Here is a 19,632-nt window from a genome sequence, read left to right as displayed (position 1 = left end):
GTATGCCACGATACTGAAGTTTGCCAACATAGCCATACTCGAAACGTACACTATGTCGACAAACACCTCCACACTATACTTACATACTAATTTATTTGACAGATTTGAGTAATCGATAACGGATTTAATACATAAAAGATAGTTTTTGTGCTGAATTCACAAACTTTTGAACCAAACACGGTTTAAGCTGCTGAAAAATATATTAATTCCTGAAAAAAAGTCAATTCCAGATACCTAACTGACAATATGATGCCAAACATAAGTGAAGATCTTCTATGATATCAAAATTATAACATTTTGTCAATTGATTTTTCGCGTCCCTAACACATTTGTAAATAAATTTCCTCGATGCGCAATACAAATACTAGAATATACATCCAATAAAACTAGCACAGCATAAGCGCAATAAATGATCATTTTATTGAGCGTAACCGGCAGTTATAAGTGAACGCCATTGGTGAATCGTCGCGCTCGTAAAATTGTCAAAGATGAATTGCTCTTAGTCACAGTTGAATACAACACATAAAACCTACAAGCTTTTCAGTTTAAGGTCAACAGTCCATAGATGGCGTTAGCAAATCTTAAGGCGGGAAATATCAATCGTTAAATGCAAATATGTGACAAACTTGTTAAATCTTTGTATTATCCATAAAATTCGACGATTCCTTGGTGTTTTGGATAAAGTTAAATATTTGTAATGCGGTTTAAATAATGTATGACGTAAAACATGATTTGTAGAACTCGTGTGAGATAATCTGACGCTGACAATGACAATCGACATCTAAGAATAGCGCAAATATTTTGGGCTAACATTAACACTTGGTTTCTGGATGAGTATGATTCTTAGCAAACGGAATTTGACAGAAGTTTTTATATATTTGCTACTTGCCTAATAGGTTATCTATACATATGCTGTGAAACTGCTCACAAAACATATTTTCCCCGTAACCATGAATGTTTTCTCAAGCTTAAGCATAAAGCGTAAGTCCAAGACCCACTTATACAAAATTAAAGAAAGAATTATTTATCCCCGAAGGAAAAATACACCTGCCTTGGCAAACCGTTCTTCACATCACTTTTATTTCCTCCGCCGTTTTAGTGCCAGAAAAGACTACCCTAATTTGATCCTTGAAAGAGTCTTTATTTTCCCCTCTTTGGTCGTACCCCAGTAGTAATAAGAGGGTGAGGGTAGGTCAAGATACATTTTGTAAGCGTTAACAGTACGTTTTAGTACTAGTAAATAATTAAACCGCCTAATTTGATGCGAAGGAAGCTTCTTTAGTGAGTAGTTTATGTGAGCCGCGTCGATTGAATGACGGCGGGCGTGTTTGTAATCATCGCGTGGAAATAAGAATTGAATTTAGCGCAGAAATGTAATGCGAAAATCAAGTTACAAGTAAAGAAAAGAAACCGGTAATACAAGTTCCTATGCGAAAAAGAAAAACTATTGTATGCAAGCTTTTTACTACATTTTATCAAATACATATTTTTAGCAGCTGGCCATCAGAGCACAAAAAAAAGATAAGATCGTCATAAAAAATTTAAAAGAAAAGTTTTTTCTTTTAATAACTTAATGTCATTCATTCATTTTTTACCCTGCTATGTGCCTGATTATATGCCATCCAAATAAATACCTTCTAGGCGAAAATAATGTAAGTATATTTTTTAATAGTCTGTTTTACATAGTTCCGTGTTTCAGTCATTAATAACGAATATTGATTTGAATTCAATGCCTATCGTATTTCAAGCCGAGTCTTGAAGGAAGCCGTACTGATACTAATGCGATCTAATCAGTAGCAAGGTATGGTATCAAAACCTTCAACTGTGATTACATATTAATTATCATGTAAACGAGTAAACATAGGAAATATTATTCTGAGAAACTATTCTAGAACTTTCTTGAAAACTTAATGGTTTTTACATCAAAAGTAAAAGAGGTGAGTGATGTGAACTAGTGAATTAAATATTGAACTTGGATTTCAAACAATATTCAGCTGAAATAGGCAGTAAATAAAATTAAGCACAGTATATTATGCTATAAAACTGTTATTATGATCTAATTTGACTAAAGAGATATAAACTGTATCGAAAAGTATTTCGTCTGTGCTTAGCAACTACAACATTTTTTAAATCTATACTAATATTATAAAGCTGAAGAGTTTGTTTGTTTGATTGTTTGTTTGTTTGTTTGAACGCGCTAATCTCGGGAACTACTGCTCCGATTTGAAAAATTATTTCAGTGTTAGATAGCCCATTTATCGAGGAAGGCTATAGGTTATATATCATCACGCTACGACCAATAGGAGCAGAGTACCAGTGAAAAATGTTACAAAAACGGAGAAAATTATGATTCTCTTATGTGACGCAAGCGAAGTTGCGCGGGTCAGCTAGTTTAATATAAAATATTTTATTAAGTAGAGTGGACGGAGCTTTTAGAACGCTGCCTACCCCGACTTCCTTCGTACATTTTTAAAACTAGCCATTCATACATTTGTCACTACAAACTCAATCAAACCGTGAGTGAAGAACTTATCGATTCTACTATTAAGTTGCTTGGAATCGATAAGCCGACCTTACCGAGTTACCTTACCGTATAAGAACGATCAGGTTACATCGTAAACTTGACACGGCGAAGGGAAACACTGATTTAAATCAATTGCTTTTAACTGACGTGTGCATTAAAAAGTCAATAATTACATTTTGCATGTCTGTGCCGTTTATAAGATTTATTTTGGGCATGATGAATGGTTTTACATTGTAGTTTCAGTTATAATGTGCAATTCTGATCTTTAATTAATATATTTTCTTTTTTATTTATTTCGTTGAATTAAACTTCTTATTACCTATGTCTGAAAATGTCAATATTTTTTTTTATTGCACTTACTATATTACTTTTTTTATTATGAAGATTTTAAAAATTTAAACTTTTTGATGCTTCATTAATCGAAATTAATAAAATGGGAAGAATCATGTATTTGGTATGAAAACTGGTACTTATCATTGTATAAATATCACCCAAATATCATATTTAATAGGCATGGTAACTCTGAAATGACGAGACAAAATTAGCCTTATAAAAAATAATAGTACAGTGACTAGTAGTTTATAAAATGTAGAGCAATTTAACTTCAAACTGGAGTGTAAGTGACAACATGATTGCTAACATGTCACTCAAAAATCAACATTTAACTCGTCAATAAATAAAAATAGCACAAAAATGGTTGAAGTTGTTTTTACTACACCAACGTTCATACAACTTTATGAATGAAGTTGACTGAAAACTGGCTTTTTCTAGGTCAAATTTAGGCTTAACTAAAGTATCTTTAGAAGTTTTTTGTGCTCTAAACTTGATAACATCATGATTTATTTGTTATAACAGCGATACGTGTATTAAAAAGCAATTTTATAATACATAACTTTAACATTATGACCCAAAAACCCAAAAAGGCATGCAAAATGCAAAAATATTCATAAGTTTAAAGGAATTTACTTGGTCGTCGTGACTGCGGCCGCGTACGTCTGTATCAATCACCCCCACCCCGCCCACTGAACAAAGCTGCGATCGTGCATCTTTGCCATTATTACTCGTTTTTCCTTTAATACTCCCTATCATCCATGTAAAAGATCATTAGCTTCACTGCTAATATACACAAGTTACATGAGACCACCTGCGAATACGATTATAGTAAAAAATTCTAGTGCTACCACTTTTTTGTCTAGATATGTGTTTATGTCCATATTCGTAAAAGCTGCTGGAAAATTACAGCTTAAAGCCATCTTTAATAGCAATAATTAGTTATCCTACATTGTTATCAAGGGACTCCATGACTCAAAGAGTATATTCAAGAAATAAATATTGACACTAGCACATATTATAATTATCTCTAATAATTTCAGATGACCATTAAGCTCAAGCATTTTTAGACTACCTTAAGAAGAAATAGTTTGTATTTAGAGATTACATCAATGCATATAATACTCAGCACTTTTCTTAATAATGTACAAGAATTTTGTCGATTATATTGCCTTTATGTGCTTGACATTCCGGCACAGTTTACACTTGCCGAGAACGCAAACTATCATATAAAATTTCTAAATTGTTGTCTAAATTGATTCATAATCAACACGGCTTTGAAAAAGGTACAAGATCATTTTTTTTATTGACTCCACATACTTATAGAAAAAAATATTTTCTTATTGACTTATAAGTAATACAATTCAATCACAATAGACATGCATAGGCGTCGTTTTAATTAAGGGCGGGCGTGCAGTGATCGCAATATCGAAACGCGATTATAATGTTCATATGACTTCTCGAAGCCGCTCAAGTGCCGATACCTGGGTGTCGGCTTACATAACTCACTGTTTGTTATTCATTCATTTGCTTATTATACCACAGATTGTTCATTAATGTAAGTTGTATGTACAATATTGAGGGAAAGCCTTTTAGGAAGTACTTTTTGGTATTTGTTTAATGTTTAATATTTGTATGAGTGAGTATTATACCTATATAAATGTTAACGCCTACGTTAACAGTAGTCAGAAGCTTGAAAGTCTGACAAGTAGTCTTACCGGGTATTGTGTTATTATGTTTTGGAGGTCTGACAGGCAGTAGCCCCATGTAAATTCTCACCGGGTGCAGCTGTGTATCTGCAGCCGGTGAGATTGGAAGCCGACTTCAACATAGTTGGAAGAAATGCTAGACTGATGACGATCTGTATGTGTGAGAATTTTTTTGCTTATGATTATATGCAAGCTTTAGTTTGGTCTTTTGACAGATAATGTATGGAGAAGTTTATGCAAATTTCAATAAAATAATTTGTCACTTTAATTAAAAGAATCTGGAAGATATTAAAATATGAGCGTCAACTTCCTAATTATTTTATTTTTTGTCAACGTTTTAAAAAAAAGATGATGAAATGTATTGAAATTAATGTATCCTTACTCTTAGCTTACCTACTATCATTTTAAATTCAACTTACACAAAGGTGTAAAATTACATTCAAAATAGTCAAATTGTGTGAGTCAGTCCGTTTATTTCTTTAGCTGGGAGCATGACGGTGGCAATGTTTGCAATCACTTATTTACATATCAGCCTCAATAAATTGTATGACTAACTTACTTTATGTATCATTGTAAATAATACAATCATCAATTTCTTAGAAATGTACATGAGAAATCTATAACACTTTTATTATCGGATTCATTGAAGAAAATTGTAATGGTGTATTCACACTTCAGAGGGACTATTTTTTACAACTATCGAAAACCAGTTAACGACAAATTTTGTATGAAATCTGATCAGCGCCTCTGTCGGGCGCCGTAGAAACGGTTTTGTCGTACATTTTAATGTTAGTCTCGATACTCGATGGTACCGAATGTAAACAATCGCGCTACAGTTATTTTTGGTGAAGCAGTGCCATATCCAATAGTAACTTGTAGACAAAATATACATGTTTAGTAACCTTACCTAGATTCGATAATTACTTCTACAAAAGATAAATAGGTATTTGCCTTCGCACATTTGAGAACATTTGTAATTCGTTTAATTCTTAAAGTCACTTTTTGTAAAACCGTATAATTTTAATTAAATAATTGCGACAAGAAGCATTCGGCAATTGGCAATAAATTGGCTCAAGATTTAGGGAAATATCTCTTTGCATTTTGTCGTTCTTGTATATATGCATCATTACAATTTGTTACTATGAATCGGATGAATAATCCTTATCGGTTACATTGTTGGTAGTTTATTGCTATACTTCGGGAAATGTTCAGATGATGTATAAACGAAGGCACATGATTGACATAAATCTTTTTACTGACGTCAAATGCTTTTATAACAACAACTTTGTACTTACAATTTATACATATCGTGATTAGTTCATGTAATCAGATATATTTACTTTATTTACTCATATTATGGCGCATCATATTATAGGAAATTATAAGGATCGTACCAAGATGTGTTCTTTGGTCTCTACCTAACTCTATCTGTAGTTGTGTTAGGCCTTAGTTTAACCAAGGCCCAACCTCTCCCTCATTACGGGAGAATACTCTTGCCCAGCAGTGGGTCATTTTTTTATCTATTTAAGATACAATTTCTACGTAAAGTATTGGTTGGAATTTGTCACAAAACTTTTACAATGAGAAATATATGATATATTTCTCATAGTAAAATCTCAACGTTCTTATCACAAAGAATCACGTCTAGATCGATCAGTAATTGGCTCAAAATACTTTCTAAATCTATACCATTGATAAAACAATCTAATTGAATATAATTGAAAACAGTTCATAATTTAACAAGCTAGGTACTGACAGCGTACAATTAATATACAGCATAGAGTATTTTATGCTAATGTATTAAGAAAGCTTGGTAGAAAGGCACACTTCGAAAAGGCAAATGAATCTTCGCAATTTCACCGAGACTAGATTTGAATAAAATGTTCTTAGTGTCCCACCGCCCTATCATCTAGGTATAAATGCTAATGTGACCGTGGTAATGACAGACAGACATACCGAATGATGGCCTTAAATTAAACGGCTTATATGCCGACTAATATAGGGAATTAGATTGTCTAACACCTGGTATTATTTTCTTCCATTGCATCTGAAGTTTGGAATGTCATCATTAAGGTTCTAAAAATGTTTGACTGTAAATGTATGGGAATTATTAAGTCAAAATCTGCAGTTCGCACAAAAATTGAAGACAGCCGAGGATTAATTAGACTCTACATGCAATAAGAGTTATTAATAATTGTCGTTGTGTGATTCTAGCAAGCTCCTCTCATAAAACACTATATCCTTTTCTGAACTAGTGATAGATTCGGTAATTTTAACGACTATCACAATTCACAAGTGTCAGCATTCGACCTTAGTGAATTAATGATTTAGTTTTGTCCTTATTCTTGTGTTTTGCTGTCCTAGTAACTTAAGAGCTACGAAATGTTGCCTAATAATTTATATAAATTCGTTATAAACCACAAAACCGTTAACCAACATAAGTTTGAATCGTTAATCAACGATATTAATAAGAATGCGATATTAACCAATAGGGAAGGTATTATAGAATAAATTGTTTCTGAACTCATGCGGGCGCCCGCGCACACTACGTCACTATCACTCACATATGAAAACGACATAACACGAAAAATATACAAATGTAAACTAAACCTTATATGCATGTATTTAGAATTGATTTTACATTGTCTTTGTGTAAAGGAATTCTTAATAATACAGAAATGTAATAGTATAATTTAATAGTTGATAGAAAAATATACAGTGATCGATAACGTTTTGCCAAGAAGTGCTACGGGTGTAGTTTATCAAACGTGTTGTTAATTACATAGCGAATTACTTTGGACATGACAAATTAATGTATTTTGATATCAGAAAATGCTATAGAATACAGGTACGGACTAATAACAAATGCAAAATACAATTGTATCTTTCTTGCTGTAGAAGCTATATTGATTTTGATATTCGTTGATTTCGATCTTAAAACTGTCTTGGAATTAGTGTATTTATTACGATTATCAAATTATTGTGATAATTCTAAACCCTTAGTCTCTTAACAAAAGCCTTTGAGTACTTATAATTTCACGAACATTACGAAAAAAATTATATTGACGCCCAAAATCATACAAACAGAACATACCATTGTCCTCAGATTCACAACAAAATGTCAATCTCTACATTCATTCACCCCGTTAATTTAATGACTCACTCATTCATCAATCAAAAATAAAAGTCAATTCCAATTAAGCAATATTTTGCGAATTATAACTGTGAGAAATATTTACAAATAAATATCACAATTGTATGACTTGACAAAGAAGATGGCAGCTCTACTTTTATTAATACTTGTTTCCACATGAAAAGATTTTCAGTGGTAAAAAATATACCTCTACTATATATTAATCTAGGATACAGACTTTCAGCGTACCAAATTTCATTATTATTTGTTTTGTAGGTTTACCGCGAAACAGTAACAAATCATTCATCCATACTTGCAAACTATCGCGTTCATAATCTAAGTAGAATATGTGGATTTGTAAGCTATCTAAAACCATATAATTAGATCAAAATTCTTGCAAAGCAAAAAAACACTATTGCTATGATATATAACAATAGTTTTTTTTTGTCAAACTAATAACGAAAGATTTTGACGACACTTTTCCAATACGTGTTACTTTAGCCGTACACTCAGTAGCAGAGTGGCCAGTTTGCGGTCAGCACATATCATAGCTGAAGGGTTTCTTGTCTGTCTTTGTCGATAACAATTTGATTTATAAACAAACCTAAATCAATATTCTACTTATTAATGATTATTATTGGCTATTTCACTACTTTGATTATTTTTGAAGAAGTCATTTTTCCAGTTTTCGTTTAACATTTTAAGGAGTTTTCTTTTTATTAAGAAGCTCGAAAGGCCCTTTGTCTTTTGTAAAAGTAATAATATTTGGCAATCACAAACAGAGGTTTATAACATAAACTGATCAAAGACAAAGCTACTTGTTCTTTTTCATGTCTATAAATCTATACAAATAACACATCTTAAGGCATAGTTAGCTATAAATGAGACATGAATACAGCAGATAACAGTCAGATATGAGGTTATTATTAGTATAATACACGTCTATTGTGCCTGATTGTGACTACTTACATGAGTTGAGGTCGTCACCTCTCCGTCCTCTCACTATGTTGCCGCGTGGAAAGTGGGTTTTCTTACACAGAAAATCCGTAGTCGCCCATAGAAATTGTGTGTTCAATAAAATTCGTGAGTTATGCCGAGTTTCTTTGTGTTAGAAATTAAAATTGTTGTAGTTGTATCTAACAATGGATCATATCGACTATAAATAGAAATACTTGTTCTAATGCTTGCGAATGAAGAGCATATTTAACTACCATACGTTCACAATACCGCTATCGAATAAAATGTTGTACATTGGCAGTTATTATGTTATTATATGAGGTAGGAATACGGACGTGATATCGAGCTAAATCCGTTTGAGATGGAAGATAAATGTAATTGAACGATGCGAGGCGTTACGCGGCGGTGTGACGCGCTCTCGCGATCCCACGCAACCTTTCCTTTATAAATATTGAATGTCAATACGATTATTTACAACAGATATATTGAATATAAATGAGAGATAAAGGATCAAGTTCGATTTCTGTGTAAAGAACTGTGACAATGGTTCTTTTGTCGAGTCAGCCATTTTATTTGTATGCAAATTGAAGTCGTCGACAAAAGATCGTTCGTGTCGAATAATCAAAATATCTGAATATAAGAAAAGTATCGTTTTGATATGCAGGTTCGCATAAAAAATACAAAGGGTTAGAATCAGATGTAACCGTGTAGGTAAATGGCTATGATATTAATAGTGAAGTAAAAGCGCTGACAATCAAAAGGAAGACAATGACATGAATAAAGATGTGCGAAACAATAGAATAACTGATAGTGTTAGAAACACCTCTCACAGACAACCCTATGTGTGTAGCAGCACGGTCTGATCTATCTTACTAACATTACGACCGGCTAAACATTTTCTCCGTCAATTAATTCAATTATCTTGTACTCACCATTAAAACTTCATTAAGCGACCTATTACAATTTTAATCAAGCTTTTCACTATTATAAACTAGATACCGTGAGACCAAAGAACATTTAATTTATCATAAGAAAAATAGAATTAAAAAAATGATAATACCTTTGCTATAAATACGGTAACAATAAAAGTAAAATCACTGAACGCGTGATCTAATAAAAAACGTGTGAACTTTTTTCCTACTGGCAATAGATGAGATAGGGTGGCCTGTCAATTGCCCACCTATCTATTGTGAGAGCACGCGACCAGGTAGCCGCGCATCCACCTGCCCAGTGTGTGCTACACCTTATTGTACCACAAGTGGGTTACGTCAGCAAAAAAACTTCACTGTCAAAATAGTGGAAAACGACGTGATTAACTAAAATATAAGGAGCTTTAGTCGCTTATTAAGTGTGCTATCTTGAATATTGCCAACTTATCTGAACGGCTAGTCGGCTATACTTTTGTTCTACATGTCTTCCATTCTTGTCTATGTGACTGAACGTCGAATAGAGCTTAATGCATAATTTGAAATGAAGCCAAATAAACGCCACTCGAACATTATGCAATAAATGATTCATGGTTTAAAACCTTACATAGTACGGGCAGATAACACAGTTTTTAATTTTCTGATAAGACAATTTTCTAGGAACAATATTGCAACAAATTATCGTTAATGATTGTATTTTCCCGATTCATATTATTTCTACGGCAAACATAATTAAAAATCAACACGATTTACTTATAATAGTTAATGACACACATTTCTCAATGTGTGACTAAACCAGTGGAGTTAATAAAATAGGATTGCACGAATAACTTTCATGAAACGAAATTCTCAATTTCAATACCAAGAAATCTGAAATAAAATATCAACGGGCATAGATAATTAAAATTAATGCAAACCGCCAAGTGATGTTGTCAACGCGAAAAAATAAAATGGTGGAGCCCGCCAATTATTTCAATTAATGGTACGTCGCGGTGTCGACAGGAAAAGGAAGCGTGCGTTGGGGATTTGAACTAAGTATAGTCCGCGATTGTGCACTGACTGACAGCTAGGCTTGATTAATTAATTCGTGGCCCTCTATTCGCCCAGTGGGGATAATAAATCGTGCGTGCTGGCCTCCCGTGAGTTGTCGCCAAAGCCCGACACACCGCTGAATAAATGATTGAGTCAAACGCAAACATTATATGTGTCGGGACAGAAATAAACGGCTAATGATGTGTTATACAGGTAAGCGATAATAAAGTCTTCAGATCTCGTTACTTTAGATCGTTAGAATTGATCATTAATTCTCAGATCTGTTTCGTGAAATGCTTCAGATGATGTTCGTTACACTTTATATCTGTCCAATGTAGTATTTCAGATACCGGTGTGCAAATATCCCGGTGCGATCATCTATCACGACTTTGATTAGGACCATCATTCTTGTCAAGTTAAAGGACTTCAATTTTAATGCCAATTAGGTTTGTTCCGAGAAATCATGTCTAGATATACACTACCAAAACACTGCCATAGTAGGTCAGAGCTTCAAAAGAACTCTAAAAACATTAGATTCCGATATAGAAAAACTCCTAATCATGCAATACCATTTAAGTAGATACGAAGTATGAGTAATACAACGTGCTAACAATCTAAACGAAACCTAAAATCTTATCAATTACAACATCATTATTTGTATAGAAACCCTAAACCGTTGTGGGGGCCACAAAAAATGGCCGCCGAAATATCAATGCCGTTCCTTTTGAAATGACGAATTATGAACATCAACAAAAACAGTTCCGCTAAATAAACAATATGCAGTCAAATTTCGTAGAGTTGCCGCAGATGGGTCCTTCGTCCTGTAATAAAACAAGCTTGAAACCGAATCGCAGCCGAATTCGTTATTAATAATCATAACGGCGCCATTTTGTAAAAGCCGCCGCACACGTGTTGGGTGGATGTCGCCAAACATGCATTTTGTCTATGGTGCAGTCGGAAATGCGAATTTTGTTTGTGGAGTCACTGAATAAAAAACGTTGAGTGAGGCTTGAATAGTCAATTTTTTATCACGGTAATCTTCATACTCTAAGTACACAGAAAGTGAACGGTCTCTACACTACATTTTACATTTTTTATGTAGTCCATTTTATACATGTCCAATAATCAGCTGTAAGTCAACGGTTCCTTTTACCTATATTACTTCTTAAGGAGTATGTAAAGTAAATTATTCACCTACAATATTTTTATTCAATTATCAATATTTTATTGAAGTGCGATTTAGCACTTGACTAAGGATGTCTCTTGATTTTTATTACTTAGAATTTATTGTCCATCATCACATAATATTTGAACAAATATTACAGTAACACGATATTTTATTATAATCATATTATATAATTGGGATTTTTCCACTTATACATCAAACAGATAAATAATATAAATTACCAAATCTCCCTTGCCTCCATTGCTCATATAATATTATAAGTGTAAATGTTTACAAATTTTGTTAAATAGATTTGAATCAAATTGTACACACTGTTTCTGATATCTATTAGCTGACATCTAAAAAAGTAATACTTAAAAACACAAAATAACTAACATGATGAGAGACCCTTACAAAATGTGGTTAAAAAGGGAGCAACTTCTGTTGGCAAAAAATCAATTTCCAAATATATTTTTAACTTAAAGAAGACGCCAAAGTGACATAGAATAAGTACTTTTTACTGCGAAAAGAATTCAAGCCCTGAGGAAAATCCTACCACACGAATGTAGCTGGGTAGAACCTAAATAATATTTCTCGTCATCTCGCCACTTGTACATTATAAAACAAGCATCAAAATAATATTTACTGCAAATGTTTAAAAAATGTGCTCGGTACCTGCAGTAAGTTAAATCATCACAGATGCGTACCAGACGTTATCTACAAACAATAACGATAAGTTTTTATTATGAGCCACTAAAATATCAATGCTTTGTTACTCTTCTTTTGTATTGTTTTAGGCAAAAATATGAATATTGTAACTGCTGCAGATAAGGACTTTTATTTAAAATTGTTTCTTAAAATCACCATGTGCAATTATGCACGTTGATTATTGGTTAAAGACTAGATACGGATTTCATTTGTAGCAAATATTGTAATTTTTTAGCAAAAAGTATTTGACTATTGTATTATCTTAAATAGTGTGAGTGTGTATGTCACTGAGCAAAATGTAAAGGGCTTTAATTTAATGGCAAAAGTATGTATGCAACGAAAAACCGATAAAATAATGACCTAATCATTATTTATTTCGGCTTTTTTATTCATTTGTTTCACTCTATAAGTTACAGTGAACTTATTTACTTCTGAGTATCTTAAACTAACTCTTGAAATACAATAAATTATAAATAATTAATCAACAACTATTGGTAAAAATTTATTACAGCGACAGAAAAACGCTATTTTAATTCCATAACAATCTCATACTATACATAAACTAATTTGAAAAAATCCCTATAAGATATCTCAATACCCTGCAAATGTTTCGCCAAATAGAAAAGTGATGACCGTCAAACAGTCCTACTCAAATAGGATAAAGTCTAACTAATTTTGTACGCGCAAAAAATGTTTGTTTACAAGCTATTACAAAAGAAAAGCCGGAAAGGTCAATGTAACCTTACTGGTTAAAAAGTGTATCTTACTAGCAATTTTATTCGTGTTAAAATATTTTCCAAGATAAAAAGTATTAGACTTGATCGAGGTTACAAACAATCTTATAAAAAGATACATAGATTAACAAACAACTTTCGTATGAAAATTTCCTAAAAAATATTGACGGATAATAGAAGTTTTTGGCTTTATCTTGAAACCGATCGCATGTACAAAATCATGTATATTTAAAAAAGCTTAAATTACTTGCAGTTTTTGTAAATTGAATATCACAAAATGATCATGTGAAAACTGTCTGATATCGGTGTATCCACCCAATGTTTTTATCAACAAAGTAATTCTACCTATATTTAAGAACTTAGATAATAATGTGCGTAAGTACCTATATATTTATTTGTACAACCTACCTAACTCAATGAAAAGCTTGCTTAGTAATATATGAATAGAGTAAATAGGTACATACAAAATTTACATATCTCCGTGTGTATATAACATACATTTTGAAAACATATTACACCAAAAGAATAAATATATTGTTCAATAACTTTTATACTTTTTCTTTGGTATCAAATAATAGCAAATTTTAAGACTGCTTGTTGCAGTACAAAGTTGCAAACTTTTACGCCTAGATGCGGCCGGAGCTTTTATTACAAATAGAGTTGTTAAAATCATTCATTTCTGTAATTAATCATATCAAACAATTATTAAAAATAAAAGTATTTTATTGCTTTACTGAAGAAGGTTAGCATTCTTTATAATTGCAACAATCACTAAATTACAAAAAAGTTTCCATCTGTTTTGTTTCCAATTACCTTCAAGATAAATTTTGTAGATCATAAAAACAATTTATATCTTTCTACCCACTTTTAATTTATCAAATAATTAGGTAAAACTTTTAATTTTCTAAATGTTTATATTACAATGTATTTATGAGTATACTGTTGTCATAACAACGGACAATAATGACTAACGTAGCAGTGCATTAAGTGCGCGTCACAGCCTGCAGCCTGATAACAACAAACACACTACCTCCGACTAACAAAACCAAAGAAACTAGCATAATGAAAACCTAAAAAAAACTAATTAGTACAAAATGCATGAAGTAAACCTTATAAGACCGGCATGAAATACAAGAAACGATTTCTAACTTGAATTACATAGTCACAGAATTAGTAAGAATGTTCTGATGATTACTGCTAAGCGTGGTCTCGACTGTCATGAGTGTCAGCTCCAGGTTTGTGTCGTCACGTCATCGGGTAACCGGCGAAGGGTTGTCAAGAAAAACATGTGTGAACTCACCACAGGACTGTCGTCGCCAAGGTCCGAATCACGGTCGGCGTCGGCCATGGCGTACGCCGGCACCGGCTCACGGTTCTTCACCCGAATCTTGGCGGCTTCACTGGAGCACGGTGCAAGGAATAGGCCACAGGGGCACGTGGTCGGACACACACGTCTCACATACAAGGGTACGGTCAGGTCGCGGCGCGGGCCGGCAGCGGCGGTACGTGCGGGACGAGCGTTGCGTGAGCTCGCACGGAATGGTATGCCGAACCACTCCGCCGGGCGCCCCTCTTTCCGAGGCCCCGCCTTAAGGCGTCCGCGTCACGGCGAATCAAACCTCGCGATATCAAACTGATATTTCTGGCCGCACGCTCCGCCCGCTCCGCTTATATTGTTTTTATTCAAGCTATAAAATAATCGCGTGGCATTGATCGCTCTTTGTGATTAATAGCGATAGTGAAACGCGATATTAATGTGCCTTAATCGCAGTTTCGTTTGCGCGCCATAATGAGCCTGTTAGTGTTAGTTCTGTGGCTATGTGCTCCACGTGATTGATGGATCGAATGAATGGGCCCGCCAGTTTAATGAACAATTCAGTCATTCACTAATCATTTTCTTTTTAATTGGCTCGTAGAACGTTTAAATGGCCTAAGTTATAATAACAGTAATTACTGGGATAGAAATGACATGATGTTGCGTGTCGTGTAATAGATGCTGTATCGCGTTGATGTCTTTATTTAGATAAATAGGTATCAGGCTTGATTTATGAACAATGAAGTTAATTCGTCGATTTAATTATCTTAAATGTAATAATCTTTTAGGATGCATTGGAACCTTGATTAACTTAACAAGCAAATTATTTTTCCAAATTAATAGTAATAGGTTTATTGGCCCGGATAGTTTATATCAAAATTTGTGCAAGTTAAGGTCACAAATTAATTCGACTTTGCTACTAACTTTGATAGTTGCAAAAAATATTGTCTTTATCAAATGCTTAGGCAACAGCTACTTATTTAATACACCTAACTGAATCCCATCGTATGTAGAATGAATATCATATCTCAGTTTCGTACATATTATCTCAAAAATTTTAATTTTTAATATAAACATTGAATTAAATAAATTATCCAATTACTGTAAGTAAATGTAAGTTTCAGTTCTTTGTTTATTCAAGTCTCTTCGAGCGCGCCAATCTTTTTCATGAGATGTTCCTTCTTCGTTATATCAAGAGATATTAAGTAGGTATAACTTAATCCTAATACCTTCACACATTATTTTGAAAAGTTAGTGTTAGATAGCGCATTTATCGAGGAAGGCTATAGGCTATATAACATCACGCTAGGGCCATTAGGAGCGGAGTAGCAACGAAAAATGTTACAAAACCTGGGAAAATTATGACCCATTCTCTCTTATGTGACGCAAGCGAAGTTGCGCGGGTCAGCTATATTAAATATTGATATAAAATATATTTTAAAGGACAACTTTTAAAAGGCAACTTCTGGGCCATAATGTTAATAGGTGAGATATAGCTAATCAAAATCTTTAAACTAATTGTGATTGAACTAAGCAAAGTTCACAATCCAGGAAAAGGGACTTTTTCTAAATTATTTAATGAGTCAAATTAATTGATAATCGATTGATTTGATGGAAGAGGTTCGGTCTCCTTTGGTAAAGACCCAATGCGCAATAGTAGGTACCTACATATATTATATGATTGATCTTTCATAGGTCTTAGTGTTTTTCTTTTACAGTTCACATGTACCGGATTTTTCAAGAATAGGCACGTCCAGATGCGCATCCCGCCTTTTAAATAACTGTTTTTTTGACAACCTACCATGTGCCAATGTGATGTTTATAACAAAAAAGCTAAGTAAGTAAATCTTAGAAACAACAATTATAATACAGTCAGAAATTAAGTTGTAAGTTGTATCTCCATCGTGAGTAGATATGAAGTAACCACTGTACTTGGTAAGCAATTAACTAGGGACTTAATGGAAAACTTATCAGCTTAATTGTCGTTCCCTGCACTCATTATATTCTGTAACTTACACTCTGTATTATAAATATATACTTCAACTACTAGAGGTTATAATATAAAATTACTATATTAAATAAAAACTAAACTTAATAAAGTAAGAATATATTTTTTTCCAATGACTATTCATATAATTGACGTATATTTTTAAGAATTTGGCCGACTCCACGATTTAGTTATTGTTTTTCTTAACACGCAATTTCGATGATAGTCTAAGATTGTGCAGTAAGTAGGTAATAGCCAGATTATGCCGTGTACCTATACTATTACAGTTAAAATGTTATAGAATAAAAGTTACCTTTGTTTGAAAACTGGAAAAACCTATGAGATGGATTTTCTCGAAACGATGACAATGTCAACAATATGCTGATAAGACAATAGTTGTGTAGTTTTTATCTGTAATTCGAAGAATAAAAGAATAGCCTAGAAAATTATATAATCTACTAGAGGCCGCAGGCGTCCTCGTCCGCGTGGAATCCCTTCCCGTGTAAATTCCGGTCTCGGGAACTCCGGGATAAAAAGTAGCTTATGTGTTGGTCTTTAGCTACCTATGTGCCAAATTTCATCGTAATCGATTCAGTAGTATTCGCGTGAAATAGTGACAAACATCCATACATACATTCTCACAAACTTTCGGATTTAAAATATTAGTACGATTTCTTCGAGATTCTTAATGTTAGTGTTCTGCAATGTTCTTAACTTTACTCGCAAGCATAAAGAAGCTTTCATAGATCACTGCAAAGTCTTTTTTAATAATTTGATCAGCTCAGCCTACGAACTTCTTATTTACTCTATACAATGTTACAAATCATTTCGCATTACAATATTCTACAACTCTTCATGTTATAAAGATGAAAAATAAGAGTCTCAGTATAAAACCCCCAAGACTGTTAAACCTCGCTCTAAAAAATTAAACTAAAATAATAGCCTTCCGAAATCTCCAGAAGCGGTTTTTAAAAACAATTACTACAAATAAATATAAGTTTCTTGCTGATGTATGAAGAATCATTTCTTCATATATTTGTTGAGGGCAATCCGAACAAATGAATAAACTTTAAAAGGCTAAATCATCATGAAATCAGTCATCAATATCTCTCAGATTAATTACGAAGAAGCTTTCATTTTCACGTAACCAGAAGATAAACACTTATACATCTTCAGACTTACGTAGGAGTCTGTAGGGCTGTAGGTATAAGTACAAACAGCAACAATTAATACAGCCGGCAGATCAATCGCTTGTCGAACAGTGCAAGCGGTTAAGTGTGGTCCAAGACATGAGATGTGGTTCTAAAGTTTTACGTTATGCTAGAAGATTTTTTAAGTAACGGAATGGTTCGGTGACATACTGAAATACTACCTTGAGAAGCGCCTATTATAATGGTAACGAATATATCGTCACAGTATTCCCAGCATTCGTTTCATAAAAGCTCTAGTTACTTATTGTGGTTTTAATTGTATTGTGTCACCTAGAGGAAGAAAGTAATGAGAAAAAAATAGTTGGATCGTCAAGTCTATAAAAATTTCGCCTTGTTACATAAAGTATTTTTATCAAAATCGTTTGCTAGAGCTCATTTTATTTTGTATCCTTATCTCAACATTATCATTGATCCTATTTTATACCCAGAAAATGTCTCACAATTTCATCGTCTTTATATACATCAATGTAGTATGTTCATAAAGTATAATCTGTAAAATTTTCTTGTGTTGAAAATCTCTCGGAACGCAGATTTTCTTCTGTTTTTCTTACCACTCTACGAATTCTACATACCTTCCACCTAATTGATCGCAGTTAATGAATTATTTTCTCCTCCAACTTAGACCATCGTCAGTGTAATCGCTCCGGGCTGATTGATGAACCCTCCCCTCCCCCCGCCGGCCGAGTGGACTCCCCCGCCGTTTAGCCTGAGTGATCCATGACTATGAGATCTATTACCCAGACTACATTACCACAATGCCCGGCTACACGTTGTTTTATTTTAACACGCTTCTATCAGGCTAAATTGTTCATTTAATGTTGCTAATATGGAAAGATTTTACAGTGTCTATTCATATGTAGGTTCTATAATTGGGTTTCGAAAGGAGTAATACGGGTTTATGTTGCAGCTAGAGGAGACAAATAAATACTTAAGTAATCCATTTCCATGACTCAGAACAGTTAGAAAGTACAACTTTATTTAAAATAGATTTAAAAAGCAATTAAGATAGTATTTAAAGAATACTCTAGAAATAAATAGTAATGCGTACCTAAATCTGCTTTTTCCTGAATACAGCACTGGTCAAAACCACCTTAGTCTTGAAAAGCCCTTAAACGACCAGATATACTTCAAACCTTTGCATAAAAGGTGTCGCCCCCTTTTTTACTTATTTTTTACTTGTATTGGCCATATTATTAATAAGTTCTAGTATTCGCTTTAATTCAATTTGACAGGCTCAGGTCTATAAAGATTTCAGAGCATAAACTGCCTTTGATCTTTACAGTGATCTATAAGAAAAAGTTCTTAAAGGAAATTGAAGATGGCGTTAGTTAGCAACGATCTATTACTGTGGATCACTGAACTAAGAGCTACCGTCTACGCAGCATAGATGGCAGTAGCATAAAGTAGCTGTACTAAATAATTAAAAAAGGTAAAAATGTATTTGAGTCTGTCATTTAGATATTAAATAATTTAGTTAATGTCTTTTTACTTAATAATTTCCCTTTACTTGATAACGAATAACACAATTTATTATATAGCAACAACGCTTGTAGAAAAACTACTTACTTCACGTGATTATTGTTATCAAGTAAAACTAAAATGTAAGCGGGGAAAATATTATATTGGGCATACGGGTTGTAAAATGGACATCGCGGTATAATAAGTACACAAAAGAACCAAAAAGGTTTGATAGTGGCTCAATTTGATAAATCTAAATTAGGTGCCCTAGGTGTACGTCAAAAATACCATCAATCTAACAAGAGTGAAATTAAAAAACGTGTGAGAATCGTCAATAAACAATTTAGCTTGTAAAACATCGGAATTCCGTAGCGGGCCGACCCTCGCGGCACAATGATAAATTAACAATATTATTGAACTGCAACACTCAGCGGCAGAATTAA

General features: G+C 33.3%; 1 protein-coding gene across 1 annotated transcript in view; it reads right to left on the bottom strand.

Annotated features, from left to right (window-relative positions):
* The window catches only part of LOC142979863 (uncharacterized), a 113,781-nt gene extending 98,983 nt beyond the window's left edge, over positions 1 to 14,798 (bottom strand). Inside the window, exon 1 of the mRNA XM_076125076.1 lies at positions 14,519 to 14,798. Coding sequence (XP_075981191.1) covers positions 14,519 to 14,566 — 48 coding nt within the window. The 5' untranslated portion in view covers positions 14,567 to 14,798. The remainder of the gene's footprint in view (positions 1 to 14,518) is intronic.
* Positions 14,799 to 19,632: the final 4,834 nt, after the last annotated feature.

The sequence above is a fragment of the Anticarsia gemmatalis genome, chromosome 17, assembly GCF_050436995.1.
Source record: "Anticarsia gemmatalis isolate Benzon Research Colony breed Stoneville strain chromosome 17, ilAntGemm2 primary, whole genome shotgun sequence".
Classification (NCBI taxonomy): domain Eukaryota; kingdom Metazoa; phylum Arthropoda; class Insecta; order Lepidoptera; family Erebidae; genus Anticarsia; species Anticarsia gemmatalis.
The sequence above is the reverse complement of the archived record's forward strand: the minus strand, read 5'-3'. Positions and strand labels throughout refer to the sequence as shown.